The 13,269-nt window shown below is 49.3% G+C and overlaps 1 protein-coding gene across 1 annotated transcript in view; it reads left to right on the top strand.

Moving 5' to 3' along the window:
- The window catches only part of PPP1R16B (protein phosphatase 1 regulatory subunit 16B), a 96,684-nt gene that overhangs the window by 19,395 nt on the left and 64,020 nt on the right, over positions 1-13,269 (top strand). Inside the window, 1 exon segment of the mRNA XM_066234714.1 lies at positions 8,295-8,645. Coding sequence (XP_066090811.1) covers positions 8,396-8,645 — 250 coding nt within the window. The 5' untranslated portion in view covers positions 8,295-8,395.

Below are 13,269 nucleotides of genomic sequence, written 5' to 3'. Positions count from 1 at the left end.
CGGGAGTAGGGAGGTAAAGTGAGGGAAAGCACAGACGCAGGGTAAAAACGGGGAAGAAAATAAGAAACAAAAGCGATGCTGACCTACCATCTGAATTCAATAAGTGCTTGCAAATAAACGCAGAGTAGAAAACATTGTAGGCTTTCCTTTCCAACAGATCTGAATTCCATCCCAACACGCCCATTTGCCAGTTAAGCAATAAGGAGTGCCTTACTCCACAAGGTTTGTTGTCTCACTTGTAAAAATAGGATGTTAACTTCCACCTCACTGAGCTGTTACAAGAGTCGTGCACACAGAAGCATCCTGTGAAGAAGCTAGCATAGTGTAAATACCGAAGTGGTTTTCAACGTCTTTCGAGATGTTAATAAACTCATACATGCATTATACACAATTGGCAAGTGGACGGCAGGCTGAACACGTGAAGGCTGAGACCCAGTCGAGTGAGGAAGAGGGATAGCGTGGGCAGAGTAGGTAGGGGTCGCGGGGGTCCGTTTTCTGGTCCCCGGGAGTGAGGGACGTCAGTACCTACTGGGAAGGGGAATTACGCGACCGAATTGAATTTGGATTCTATAGCTCCGTCAAAGTTTCAGAAAAGGTGAGATGAGCCTAAAGTGGGATGTCCGTGCTATGTGCCTAAGGCACCGGTCAGGAAGGACACTTCTACAAAAAGGGAGCAATAATCTCAGGCCGGAGCCCTGGCTTTTCTCCCCGACCTCTGAGGTGAGCTTCATCAAGGACTGATGATTGGATGGAGCCTCTCGGGCGGTTTCTTCTGTCTCCTCTTCTTTGTTGCCCTTCCTCAGCCAGGAAGTGGTGTGCGGACTCTGCGCGGAATCTCCATCGCTGGCTCGCTCTTCATCTTGGTCTCCCACTCTGTAGCACTCTTTTAAAAAATAATTTTCTTTTAGAATTGATTTTAGATAGAGAGGAAGGAAAAGAGGGTGTGTGAAACATTGATTTGTTGTTCCACTTAGTTATACATGCGTTGGTTGATTCTTGAATGGGCTTTGACTGGGGATTGAACCCACAACCTTGGTGTATCCGGATGATGTTTAACCAACCGAGCTACCCCACCAGGGTGACTCTGTGGTGTTCATCACCTCCATATCCTGTAAGTGCATGACCTTCTTCATCTTGGCAGTTAGGCTACATTGTCTTAAAAGTTTTCCCAGTAGCTCGGGAAGGCCTTGTGGATGGGTGCCACGATGGAGCCTGGTGTCCCAGGGGCTCCTTACACGGCAAGCAGAGAGGCTGCTGCTCATCCTCACATACGAGCCGCAGTGGTGCCCGGGGCCCAGCTGTGGCACAGGCAGGCCCCGCACTCCATGGGCACCAGATTCTCAAAATAGTCCAGACAGACAGACAGACAGGTCAGCTTCTCCTGGAGGTCCTCAGCTTCCATGATGCTTTCTTGTCCCAGGCCTTTGGAGCCGCAGTCAGGAAAGTGCAGTCTCACTCCGGGGGGCTGGGGACTCAGTGGGGTGCGTGCTGGCTGGGCAGCGGCTCTTCGTGGCTGGTGTGGTCCGGCAGCATCGCGAGAGCTCCGGAGCTACGGGGTTACCCAGGCCTGGATGTGGGCTGCTCAAAAAATAAACTATCTTAACATTTTTCTTTTAACAGTGTGAACTTTGAGACACTGTCTGACTCATGCTTTAAAACCTCTTCTTTTTTAAATTCACCTTTCTTCGTGTTGTTTTTCTCAAGGCACTAGGCTCGAGTCCAAAGATGTGTCAGCCAGCTGCTCCCTGGGATGGAGGAGTCACAAGGCTCGGGCCCTTCTCTCCCATCCCAGGAGGAGGCAGGGACCTGGTTTGGGCCTCCCCACCCTTCCGCAAGGCTAGCCCTCAGCTTGGGCCTGATGGGCCCTACATAGCCATTATAGGGGGAAGTGGAGGTCACTCATCTTTCTTCTGGGGTCTCTATTCCTGCATCCCTAAAAATAGCATCGCTGTCTGTTAGGGGGCTTTTGGCTATGAGTAACAAAATTCAATCCAACTGGTTTCAATGATATAGGGGATTTTGTTGGTTTGGATAGCTGGAGTCCAGAGGCCCTTAAGTTAAAGGACTGTTTCTCTCCTCTAACTCCCAAGTATTGGCTTCCTCTACGGCTGGTGGCAAGATCACTTCCAGCAGCAACTGGGGTCCATGCTTTGGGTTTACAGGCTGGTGGAAAGAAGGAGTTTCTGATTGGGCCCGTTTGGGTCATGTGCCTATCCCCAGCCAATCACTGTGCCCGGACTTAGGCTGTTACTGACGGGCTCTGCCAACCAGGGAACATGCATGGGATGGTAATGGGGTCCTTACAAGGGCTGCCATCAAACATCTTCCAAGGGACCCATGCCTTTCTTCCTCTTCTTGTTTACCCAGAGGTATATTCTCCCCAGTCAATACTCTTGTAATAGTCTTCATTTGGGGGGGGGGGTTCTATAGTGCATCCTGCCCGTGCCCCCTCCACCAGCCCCCAGAGACCCAGCATCTTCCTCCCCCTTTCCACCCGAAGGCTCAGCTTTCCGGAGCGCAGCCCCTGCTTCCCCGATGTCTCCTGACTCCGTTTCCCTCCTCGGAGGAGCGAGGGTTAGCAGATGCAGCAGGAGGAATCAGGTGCAGACTGTGTCAGACAGCAATAGATGCTGGAATCAGGACTCACCCAACAGCCTGTCCCTGCCTCGCCGAGGGTCAAGTGCCTCGGCCTCGGGCTTCCACAGTCAGGCTATTTCAGTTCATTCAGCCAGAACTCACTTAGCCATTTGTTGAAAAATTAAGTTCCCCATTCTAGTCTTCATTGCTTCTGATTTCTCTTCTCCCATCACACGCTCTTCCTGATGACCTACACCCTCCCCGCACCTGGCCCTGGCAGACCCCTCCCACACCGCCTGGCCAGCCCGCTTGTGGCCCCACGAGCCCAGTTCTCCACAGGACGGTCCATCTGGATGTTCCCACAACACACTGGGCTCCGTGCCTCCATGAAGCGGGTCTCTCTACAGAGGAGGTTTTTGGGGATCCCTCTGAGGTGTGGCTGAGGCTGTTGCCGCCCCGAGTCCTGGCAGTGTGGGCTGTGTCTCCATCCCCACCCGGGACCATGTCTAGAAGGGCAAGGCCGGTTTCCGGACGGGCCCGTCCCCCGCCCTTTGGAGCCAGGACCTCTGAGGGCTACCCCAGCACCCCCAGCAGTGCCCTGTCTAGGGAGACGCCCAGCTGCTGTGTTAGCAACAGGGTGGCAATTCTTTAATTGGACCGAGCAGGGTGTTCTCGGCCGGCGGTGGGAGGAGGTGTGCGGGTCTATTGGGGGAAACTAGGTCACCTGGAAACCGGCAGTCAGGAGGGAGCTGTCCTGGAGCCCCAGCTCCCGGGAATGCAGAGGGGCGAGGCGGGAGGGGCTGGCCCGGAGAGCCAAGTTGGAGAAAATGTGCTCTGGCCCCCTTTCATTGGCCCTTGGGAGGCGTTGTCCTCACTTTTCTCCAGGGGGCTGGGCAACTGCTCTTAATTCCTCTCCCCCCACCCCCCTACCCCCAGCAAACTGCCCCAGCCAGGGAGGTCTCTGCAGAGAGTGCCTTCTGTCTGCCGAAGGCTCACCGCCGTGGGACCCGGGAGGGAGCACCACACTGGGAGTCAGGCCAGGATTTGAGGTGCTGCTCTGTGTCCTTGGAGCCTGTCACCCACTCCCTTGTGCCTCCATTTTGTCCAGTGGGCAGGGACTGTGCCTATCTCCGACTCTGCTGCCTCCCCAGCCCTTGGCACAGGCCTGGCATGTGGTAGATAGATGCCTGATAACTACTTGTCAGACGACATAATGAGCTCGTACGAGTGCCTCTCTAATAAGATTGTCATCACTGGGCATCAGCGGCCAGGTTTGTTTCCCAAATGTCCATCACCTACAATTTTTGCCATCACTAAAGACCACCACCGTTTATTTTCCTTCTTGGCTACCCACCGTGCTAGCTTTTCACTGAAGAAGATTTATTCCAAAAGGAAATTTCGTATCACTACCACAAATAAACAGTAACGGTGAAAACACACCCACAGAAAACACAACGAAATGTCATTACAGGCTATCCTGGGTACCATCGCTTGCCCAAGGCCATGAGCCTGAGGGCTGCTTTCTCTTTGTTTACAAGGGAGATTGGCACGGTTATAATGATGTTAGAGGTCTGTTAGTACCGAACTGACACTTTCTCCTGGAGCAAACCTGACAGATTAAAAAGGAAGTGAAAAGGGGATATTTGTCCTCTCTGAGTCCCTGCTGTATTGAGCCTTGTCCCGTACTTCTGAAAATCCCTCCGGAGTGGATTCTCTTTCCACTTGGCTGAGATGGTGGCTGGGCAAGTTTTTGGGGAGGGATGAAGTACTTTCACACTGTAAGGGATTGGCAGGATTGTTCTCATCTTCAGGCCTAGCAAGCTTAGCATGTTTTTGGTGCCTCCCACTTTGCAGGTGATCAGTCAATGCTTAATGATGAAGAAGCAAGTCATTGTCTGGGTACGGCACCTTAGGGTTGAGAGAAGGCTTACAGAGCACTCAGCTTGATCGGACACAGTGGAAATCTTATAGTCCAGGGAGTGATGAAGAATTTGCCGCCTGCTGAGACAGTGCTTGCTGAAGTGCTTGTTGGACAGCTCCAGAGGCCAGTGTCTGTTCTGTGGGTGTACACGGTGGCTCCCCGGCACCTTGGTCCTGTTCTGCCCTGGGGAGGCGCATAGACTACCTTCCCTTTCTGGTGCAGATCGCACCTCCAGATATTTGGAGACTGCTGTCTCACTCTGCCTAAGACAGGGCTTGCAAACTCAAATGACCATAGGAGTGAGCATGTAATGTCATTTGGTGAGGGAGGTCAGGTGAGAGTAATGGGAGGTGGTGGGGACTATGGTAAAAAAAAAATTATGCTCCATATGGAGGGGACAGTCCCACTCCACACGTGCTGACTGTTTCCATGTGATCCCAGCATGGCCAAGTACTGAGCTGTTCTAAGAAAAGCTGAACATTCATTTTGACTATGAAATTTCCAAGTTTTAGATGCAACCAATGAATTATAATGTTGAACAACATGGTGTGGACCATGTTGTGGACCACAGAGGGCTCTCTGGTTGGTTCTGGCCCATAATCACAAGCTGCTCACCATTACCCTCCAGAACTTCTGTTCCCTTTGGGCTGGGCAGCTCTGTCCCAAGCCATGTTTGTGTATATTGTTTTCAGAACTCCTCCCACGATGGTCAGTCCCTCTGCATGCCTTTGGATGTTACCAAGCTCCTTCTGATGTTACCAAGCTCCTTCTCAACCCGTGTCTCTACCTCTGACCTGGTGAACTCCTTCCTACTCACCCTTTGGGGTTATCAGTTGTCCTTTCTTCTGGAGAACCTTTCCTGATAACCCCAGGCAGATTGGCTCTTTCCTTTTCTAGCTGTGTGATGTTGGGTACATTACTTAATCTCTCTGTGTCTCACTTTCTTTATCTATGAAAGGGGGATGGATGATAATAGTACCTACCTCATTAGCTTGTCAAGAGAATTAAGTGAATTTATAGATAGAGTGACAGACAGAGAGACTGGGTTTTCCTTGAAAGCAGAGCTGGTCCCTCACCCGTCTCTGAATCAGGGCTTGTCACAGAGCAGGTGTTCGTGAACGTTTAATCGCTTAAGGATGTGGGAAAAGTAAACACGTGGCCCACTAGCTCCCAGTGAGTTCTGACCAACATGACGATACAGTATGGTTGTACATTTAACTCTGAGTTCCTTTTAAAAAGGCAACCAAAATATCTCTCTAAATGGCTAAAATAAAAGCCAGCGACAACACCAAATGTTGGCAGAGAAACTGGATCACTCGTATGTTGCTGGTGGGAATAGAAAATAGTCCAGCCACTCTGGAAAAGTTTGACAGTTTCTTAGAGCACCAGACATGGAATTAGCCTACAAGCTAGCAGTTGTACTCCTGGGCATTTCGTCCAGAGAAGTGAAAACTTATGTTCATATAAAAACCTATAAATGAATGTAATAATAGCCCCAAACCAGGAACAACCCAGATGTTCTTCGATGTATGAATGGTTACATACATACAGGGGCACATCCACACAATGGAATACTACTCAGCTATTAAAAAGGAATGAACCATCAGTACAGGCAATAACCTGGGTGAATCTTATAGGAATTGTGCTGAGTAAAACAAGCCAGTCTCAAAAGGTTACCTACTGTCTGATTCTATTTATATAACATTTTTGAAATGACAAAATTCTAGAGATGGGCAACAGATTCGTGATTGCCACGGGCAAGGACAAGAATGTGGTGTGTGTGTGTGTGTGTGTGTGTGTGTGTGTGATGGATCCTTGTGTGATGGAACTGTTTGTATCTTGACTATAGTGGTGGATACACAAACCTACCTATGTAATGAAATCGCATAAGACTGAACACACACTTGCACAAACTGGCGAAATCTGAATGAGATTACTAGAGTGCATCAATGTCAGGTTCCTAGTTGTGATATTATACTGTAGTTTTGCAAGACGCTACCACTTGGATAAATTGGATAAAGGGTACACGGCATCTCTCTGTGTTACTTGTTACAGCTGCATGTGAATCTACTACAATGATATCAAAATAAAAGTTTAATTAATTTATTTTAAAAGCTTTGTAAGGTATTCAAAAGAAAACAAAAGGCAACCAAAGCCAGTTTGCTGTTTCCTGCTCAGCCTGGCCACGGTTTCTGCTTCCCCTTGGGGCCAGGTCCACTCAGATCCCCTGACCTGTGCCCTGGGAGTATTGCCAAGCTAGCCCCTTCCCCATTCCGCCTGTCCGTCTTCCTGTCTCAGAGCTGGGAGAGACCTGAACAACATTCTGACCCGACCTGAGCACTCAGCGGGCTGGGCTGGGCTAAGGCTGAACCCTGCCCGGTCTGGAGCCTCTTGAAGACAGGCAGCCCTTGAGTGAAAAATGAGGCAGGGGAAATCAGGAAATAACAGTCACTTCCTAAAGCACAAGGCCGTTCTGGTCCTCTTTGTGACAACAGAAATTTTCACATCGTGCAAATGTAGACCTGCGCCAGGCTTTCTCTGCTGCCCACAATCCCCAGTTCTCCACCAGCGTTGCCTGGGGGTTCTCAGATACTCTGTCTTTACATGTCCCTGCTCTTCTTCCTCCAGGCTGGTTTCTCTTTGCTACTCTACTGGGTGTGTAACATTTTTGGTCAGCCCTTTTTATTCCTGAACATCCTATAAATTCTGGGAGGTGGATACAACATTTTATAGGTGGGAAAACAGGCGTAAGAGGGTCACGTTGTCCCAAGACCCTTTCCTTCTTCGTCTGAGAGCCCATGGGCTTCAAACTCTGAAAGTTTGTTGACCTCATGTGGTCCAGGAATCAATGACAGCAAAAAGTGTGACTTAAGAATTTTTTCTTTAAAGATCAAAGAGGGACACATCAACTGAGATTTTCTAGGTCTCAGTAGTTCAGCAATTACCAAACCTTTTGGTGTTAGGACCCCTTTATCCTCTTAAAATGAAGAATCCCAGAGAGCTTCTGTTTCAGTTTTTTATATCTGTCAGCATTTAGCATATGACAGATTAGTACCGAGAAATTAAAAATATAGTACTCGTTCCTTTAAAATTACAATAAACACCTTATATGTTATAACAGTATAACAGTTCATTCTTATAACAATATAACACTCTTGTATGCTATAACAATATAACCACAAGAAATGGTACCATGTGATGGTGTTAGCTAACACTACAATTGCAATCATGTAGCAATATATTTATATAAATGTATCTGATCAATACTTTTTTTTTCTTAAGTGAGATAGATGCAGGGAGGCAGAGAGACAATCTCCCACATGTGTCCAACTAGGATCCAATTGGCAAGCCCCCTATGGGGTAATGCTCTGCTCATCTATGGCCATTGCTCAACAGCTGAGCTATATTTTAGCACCTGAGTCAGGCTATGGAACCATTCTCAGTGCTGGGGCCAACTTGCTTCAATCAAGCCATGGCTGTGGGAGGGGATGAGAGAGAGAGAGAGAGAGAGAGAAGGGGGAAAGGACAAGGTAGAGAAGCAGATTATCGCCTCTCCTGTGTGCTCTGACCCAGAATCAAACCTGGGACCAAACGCTGGGCCAGATGCTCTACCACTGAGCAAACCGGCCAGGGTCAGACCAACACCTTAACTTACACAATGTACAGGTCAATTATATCTTTAGAAAAGAGAAGAAAAAACAATAAGATAGCAAAAAGTTGTTTTGATTATGACATAATCAGATCCAGGTTTTGAGCCTGACAAGCGTGTCCACCTGTGTCTCTCTCCTTGCCACAGGCCCCACCATGAGGCCCCAGCCCCACCGGAGCCGCCGCGCTCCGCCGGCCCCGGGCACACCGTGCTAGCCCCCAGCCGCGGCGTGGGCAGGCGCGGGGGCCATGGCCAGCCACGTGGACCTGCTGACCGAGCTGCAGCTGCTGGAGAAGGTGCCCACGCTGGAGCGGCTGCGGGCCGCCCAGAAGCGCCGCGCGCAGCAGCTGAAGAAGTGGGCGCAGTATGAGCAGGACCTGCAGCACCGCAAGCGCAAGCACGAGCGGAAACGCAGCGGCGGCGGCCGCAGGAAGAAGGTGGCCTTCGAGGCCAGCGTGGCCCTGCTGGAGGCCTCCCTGAGGAACGACGTCGAGGAAGGTAGGCCGCTCTGAGCCTGGCTCGCTGCAGCCTTGATGCCTCCTGGTCAGGGTCTGGCCCCCTCAGATTCTGTGCAGCAGGGGCGCAGCGGGCTGGGGTGGGGGAAGCTGGCCATCCCCCGCGCCTTGGGGGGACGCTCCGAATTTATCTTAGACTTTTTTTGTGTGCAATAAGAACCCCACCCAGCCTTTGGCTAATGAACATCATCCTGATTTTCCTTCCTTGCCACAAATATTTACTGACAACCTACTTCTTGCACATTAGCATGCTACATATCTGGTGAACTGGTCGGATCGCATCTCTCTCCTCCCAGAGCTCAAAGCTCAGAGGGCCTTGCCTTTCTTAGGCCCCCCTGTGTGTGCCGGACCACCTGCTGGGCTCTGTGTGGGGGGGTGGGGGTAGGGGCGGGGGGCGGGGTCCTTTTCACTTAGCTTTCCTGCGCAGGTAGATGGTGGAGGGGGTGGTTAACCGCATGGGCTCTGCTCAGTCACACAGAGCTGGTCTCCCACAGACTTGGTCAGTTTTTTCCCTTTGTGACCCTGGCAGGTAGACAAGTCACTTCCCTTCCTGCACCTCAGTTTCCACCTCCAGAAATGGGGATAACAATTGTTTCCACCTCAAGGGCTTGCTGTGAAGTTCTTGAACATTTCGTTATATATATACATATATGTAAGTATACATATATACTTATATGTATATAATGAAATAAAATAGAATAAAAATGTAGTAAAATAATACAAATATAATAACACGTAAGAAAACAACCACACAATGGTTATATAATATAAAGTGGTATATAATATAAACATTGTTATAAGTATGAATATATAAATTATTATGTATATAAATAATCCTAGTTATGTTCATAATGTCTGGAAGCAGAAGAATATGCACAGTGCTTTCTAGGACACTTTCACTTTACAAAATGAATGACTAAATAAACATAAACACATATATACTCATATAATCTGTTTTCACATTTTATTTAATTATATTATTATTATTATTATTATATTATTATTATTATTATTATTATATTATTATTATTATTATTATTATGTGCCCCAGAAATCATGATATCCGACAGGCAGGTATAAAACACTCTTTTTACAGATGGGAAAATTGAGACTCAGAGAGGTTCAAAACTTTGACCAAGGTGGCAGAGCAGGATCAGAACACCCCAGGATCCAAGCTCTTGTCACTGGCCTCGTTGGGTTGCTTCCCATCAGAAGGATGAGGGGAGGACCCATGATTTGACCAAAGCCCTCTTCCCTGAGCATTCCCTAAGAGGCCACGCCTGCTCACTGTGCAGCTGAGGGGTGTGTGTGTGTGTGTGGTGGTTGGTGGTCCCGCCAGCAGCCTCCGGTCCCTGTCTGTATACAGATCCTTTCTGGCTGTCCCTGGAGGGGACCCAGCCAGTGTTTCCTGGGTCCCTCGGGGCTCCTGCTTCTGCACACCCTCCAGACACTTAGTGCTAAAGTAGTGAGAGAACAGACACGGTGGCACCTGCTGCCCTGGAGGGCGCTGGGTTTTATGTCTGTTGCTCCTCAGCTTCTAGAACCCTCTGCTGCTTTTCTGTCCTGATAAACAGCGCTCTGGGGAGTGGGCAAGGGGCCACCCTGGAAGCACCCAGCCGAGAGCCTGGGCTGAGCAGCCACCCCCCCCCCCCAGAGGCATGCAGTCCCAGACTCAGGGGACACGACCCTGCAAGGCTCCTTCCCACGTGTGATTTGCTGGGTGACGTGGCAGACCCATCCCACTCAGTGGGGCACATCATGATGTTTAATCTTTGTCGTGGGCGATAGTTCATCAGCTCTCCTTTCATCTTTCACTCCCCTCTTCCCTGACAGATCCCATCTCCCTCCCTGAAGGGGCTTCACAGAGGCCAGTGAGCTGGCCCTGCTGCTTCAGAAGGTCACACAGCCCTGAGCCGGCAGGCAGCCCTGAGCCGGCAGGCAGCCCTGAGCCCGCCCCCAGAGCCCTCCCGTGGGTTCTGGTTAGAAAGAGCACCAGGGGGTCCTCAGCCCTGCCTGTGACTTTCAACAGCTGACTTCACCTCTCTGGGTCCCATTTCTTAATCCGAAAAATGGGCGGTTGAGCCTTGCCCTCAGGGGGGTTTGGCAGGAATTAGACAAGATCCTGGATGTGACAGCTGAACTTTGCACCAGCACAGTGACCATTTTCACACACTTTTTCTTTTCTTTTCTATTTTCTTCTTTCTTTCTTTCTTTCTTTCTTTCTTTCTTTCTTTCTTTCTTTCTTTCTTTCCTTCCTTCCTTCCTTCCTTCCTTCCTTCCTTCCTTCCTTCCTTCCTTCCTTCTTTCTCTCTCTCTCTCTTTCTTTCTTTCTTTCTTTCTCTCTCTCTCTCTCTCTTTTTCCCTCCCTCCCTCCCTCCCTCCCTCTTTCTTTCTCTCTCTCTCTCTCTCTCTTTCTTTCTTTCAGACTTTAATGTCTTTAAAGAACCCAAATATACACAAACATGCTTCTCATAAAAAATCCAGCACAGAAGTGTATGGAGTGAAAGTTCCCTCCCTTCCCCTCTCCCTCCCACCCCACCCCCTCTTCCTTCTGTAATGAGTACTGCTGTTTGCTTGATGGGTTACCTTCCAGGCATTTTCCTCACTTACCTGTGTATTTGTAGGCTTGGAGAAATAGAGAGCTAGTGGGATTTTTCGTTTTGGTTTTTAAGTAAATGATGACATCCTGGATACATTATTCTGCAGTTTCCTTTTTTTCACCCAACAGTATATTCTGGAGATGTTTTTATGTCAGTACATCTATAGTGGACTACTAGATCTGTGTTATTCTTTTTAACTGCTGAGTAGTATTCCACGGTATGAAGCCACCAGGGTTTTTGAACTGGTTCCTTACTGATGGGCATGTAAGTTTTTTGGTGGTTTTGCTCTTGCCAAACTGAATATTTAAGTTTGAATGAGAAAAGTGCCAGGTGCCATGGGCTGGATCCCTGGCTCTGGTGACAGCCAAGTGAGGGTGGAGGGCCAGTGTCCTGCACTGGGGCAGGCTGTGGGGCAGGTGAGAGGTGCCCTGGGGGTCCCCAGGTGGCTGAGTTTGGAGGAGGGTTGTGAAGCTGTCATAGGTCAGCAGGCTTTCTGGCCCAGCTGTGCTCAGCTTCCTGCCAGCATGACGGAGCTGCTGCTCAGAGCTGGCCAGAATGGCAGCCCTGTGCTGTGGGGGAGCTGGTGTCGGGGAGGCTGCGGGGGCGTTAGCTCACAGCGGGATGGCAACGTGGGGTGGCAGCCCCCCCTCCCCTGAGCTCACAGCAGTGGCTGAGTCAACCTCCCCCACAGGGCAATGTGAGTCTTTCCAGAGAGAGGCAGTGGGGGGTGGGGGGACTCACCAAACTTCCTTCCCTGAAGCTGCCTGCTCTTGGGCTGATGTCTGGGCTCCAGGGGCCCTCCCTGGCCTCAGACCTACCTGAGCCTCATCCTCCTGTTCCTACAGCCAGTTTTTCAAAAACAGCTTTATTGAAATTCAATTTGCATACCATAAAATGTGCCTGTTTAAAGGGTATTGTTCAACAGTTTTCAGAAAATTTAGAATTGTCCATCCATCACCACAACCCAATTTCAGAACACTTCGTCACCCCAGAAAGAAACTTGGTGCCCATTTGTAGCCCCTTCCTGGTTCCCACTGGGCAGCACTGATCTCTTCTCTGCCTCTGTTTGCTTTTCTGGACATTTCATTACCTGGATTCATACGGTGTGTGCTCTTTCGCGATGGCTTCTTCATTGAGAAGAACGTTTTGAAGATACATCCAGAGTGTGGTATATATGAGGATGTCATCCCCTTTTAATTGTCCTGTTGTAGCCCGGCGTATGGACAGACCACACTTGTTTATCCATTCACCAGTTGAGGAACATTTAGATTATTTTCATTTGGGGTTATGATGAATAATGCTGCTAAGAACGTTTCTGTGCAAGCCTGTGTGGGGACGTATGTATTCATGTCTCGGGGAGTTACCTAGGAATGGCATTGCTGGGTCATAAGATAAATTTATGTTTAACTTAAAAAAACAACTGCCAAACTGTTTTTCCAAAATGGCTGCCTCCTTTTACCTTCTCACACCCCATTTGAAAGATCCCCCATTGGAGCGGCTGTGTCACGGGCTGAGGTCTCACAGGTGTCACGTGTCAGACCCAGGACTTGAAGGCAGATCAGTGGCCCAGGCTTCCAACAACCAGGAGTTCCTGGCACCTCATGCGTTTGGTTTTCCTAGAAGACAAGAGAACCACTCCCTTGTGGTTCTGATCTGTGTCTCTTTGGGCCTTAGAGACGCTGGCGTTTCTGCTGACCTCAGGCCCTTTGCGTTGCGGGGGTCCCTGGATAAGCTCTTCATCTCTAGCAGCAGCTTCCTTCCAAGGCCACGTGGGCCCAGCCTCCCTTGGGATGTCTGACTATAGGGCTTCTATTCTCTCACAACCTGTAGGGTTTTCTTTACGGAAACTCGACTGGCATTCAAGAGTTTGAGTGATTCTTCGGTAATCTAAGTTTAGCTCTTCATTGTTATGCTCATGGTAAGGGTTTTCAGACTGTTTCTTTTTTAAGCAGTGGAAACTTTAAATGAAATATTTTGCAGAAAACCAATATGTAAAGCAGAGGAAAG

Source organism: Saccopteryx bilineata, chromosome 6 (genome assembly GCF_036850765.1).
Source record: "Saccopteryx bilineata isolate mSacBil1 chromosome 6, mSacBil1_pri_phased_curated, whole genome shotgun sequence".
Taxonomy (NCBI): domain Eukaryota; kingdom Metazoa; phylum Chordata; class Mammalia; order Chiroptera; family Emballonuridae; genus Saccopteryx; species Saccopteryx bilineata.
The sequence above is the reverse complement of the archived record's forward strand: the minus strand, read 5'-3'. Positions and strand labels throughout refer to the sequence as shown.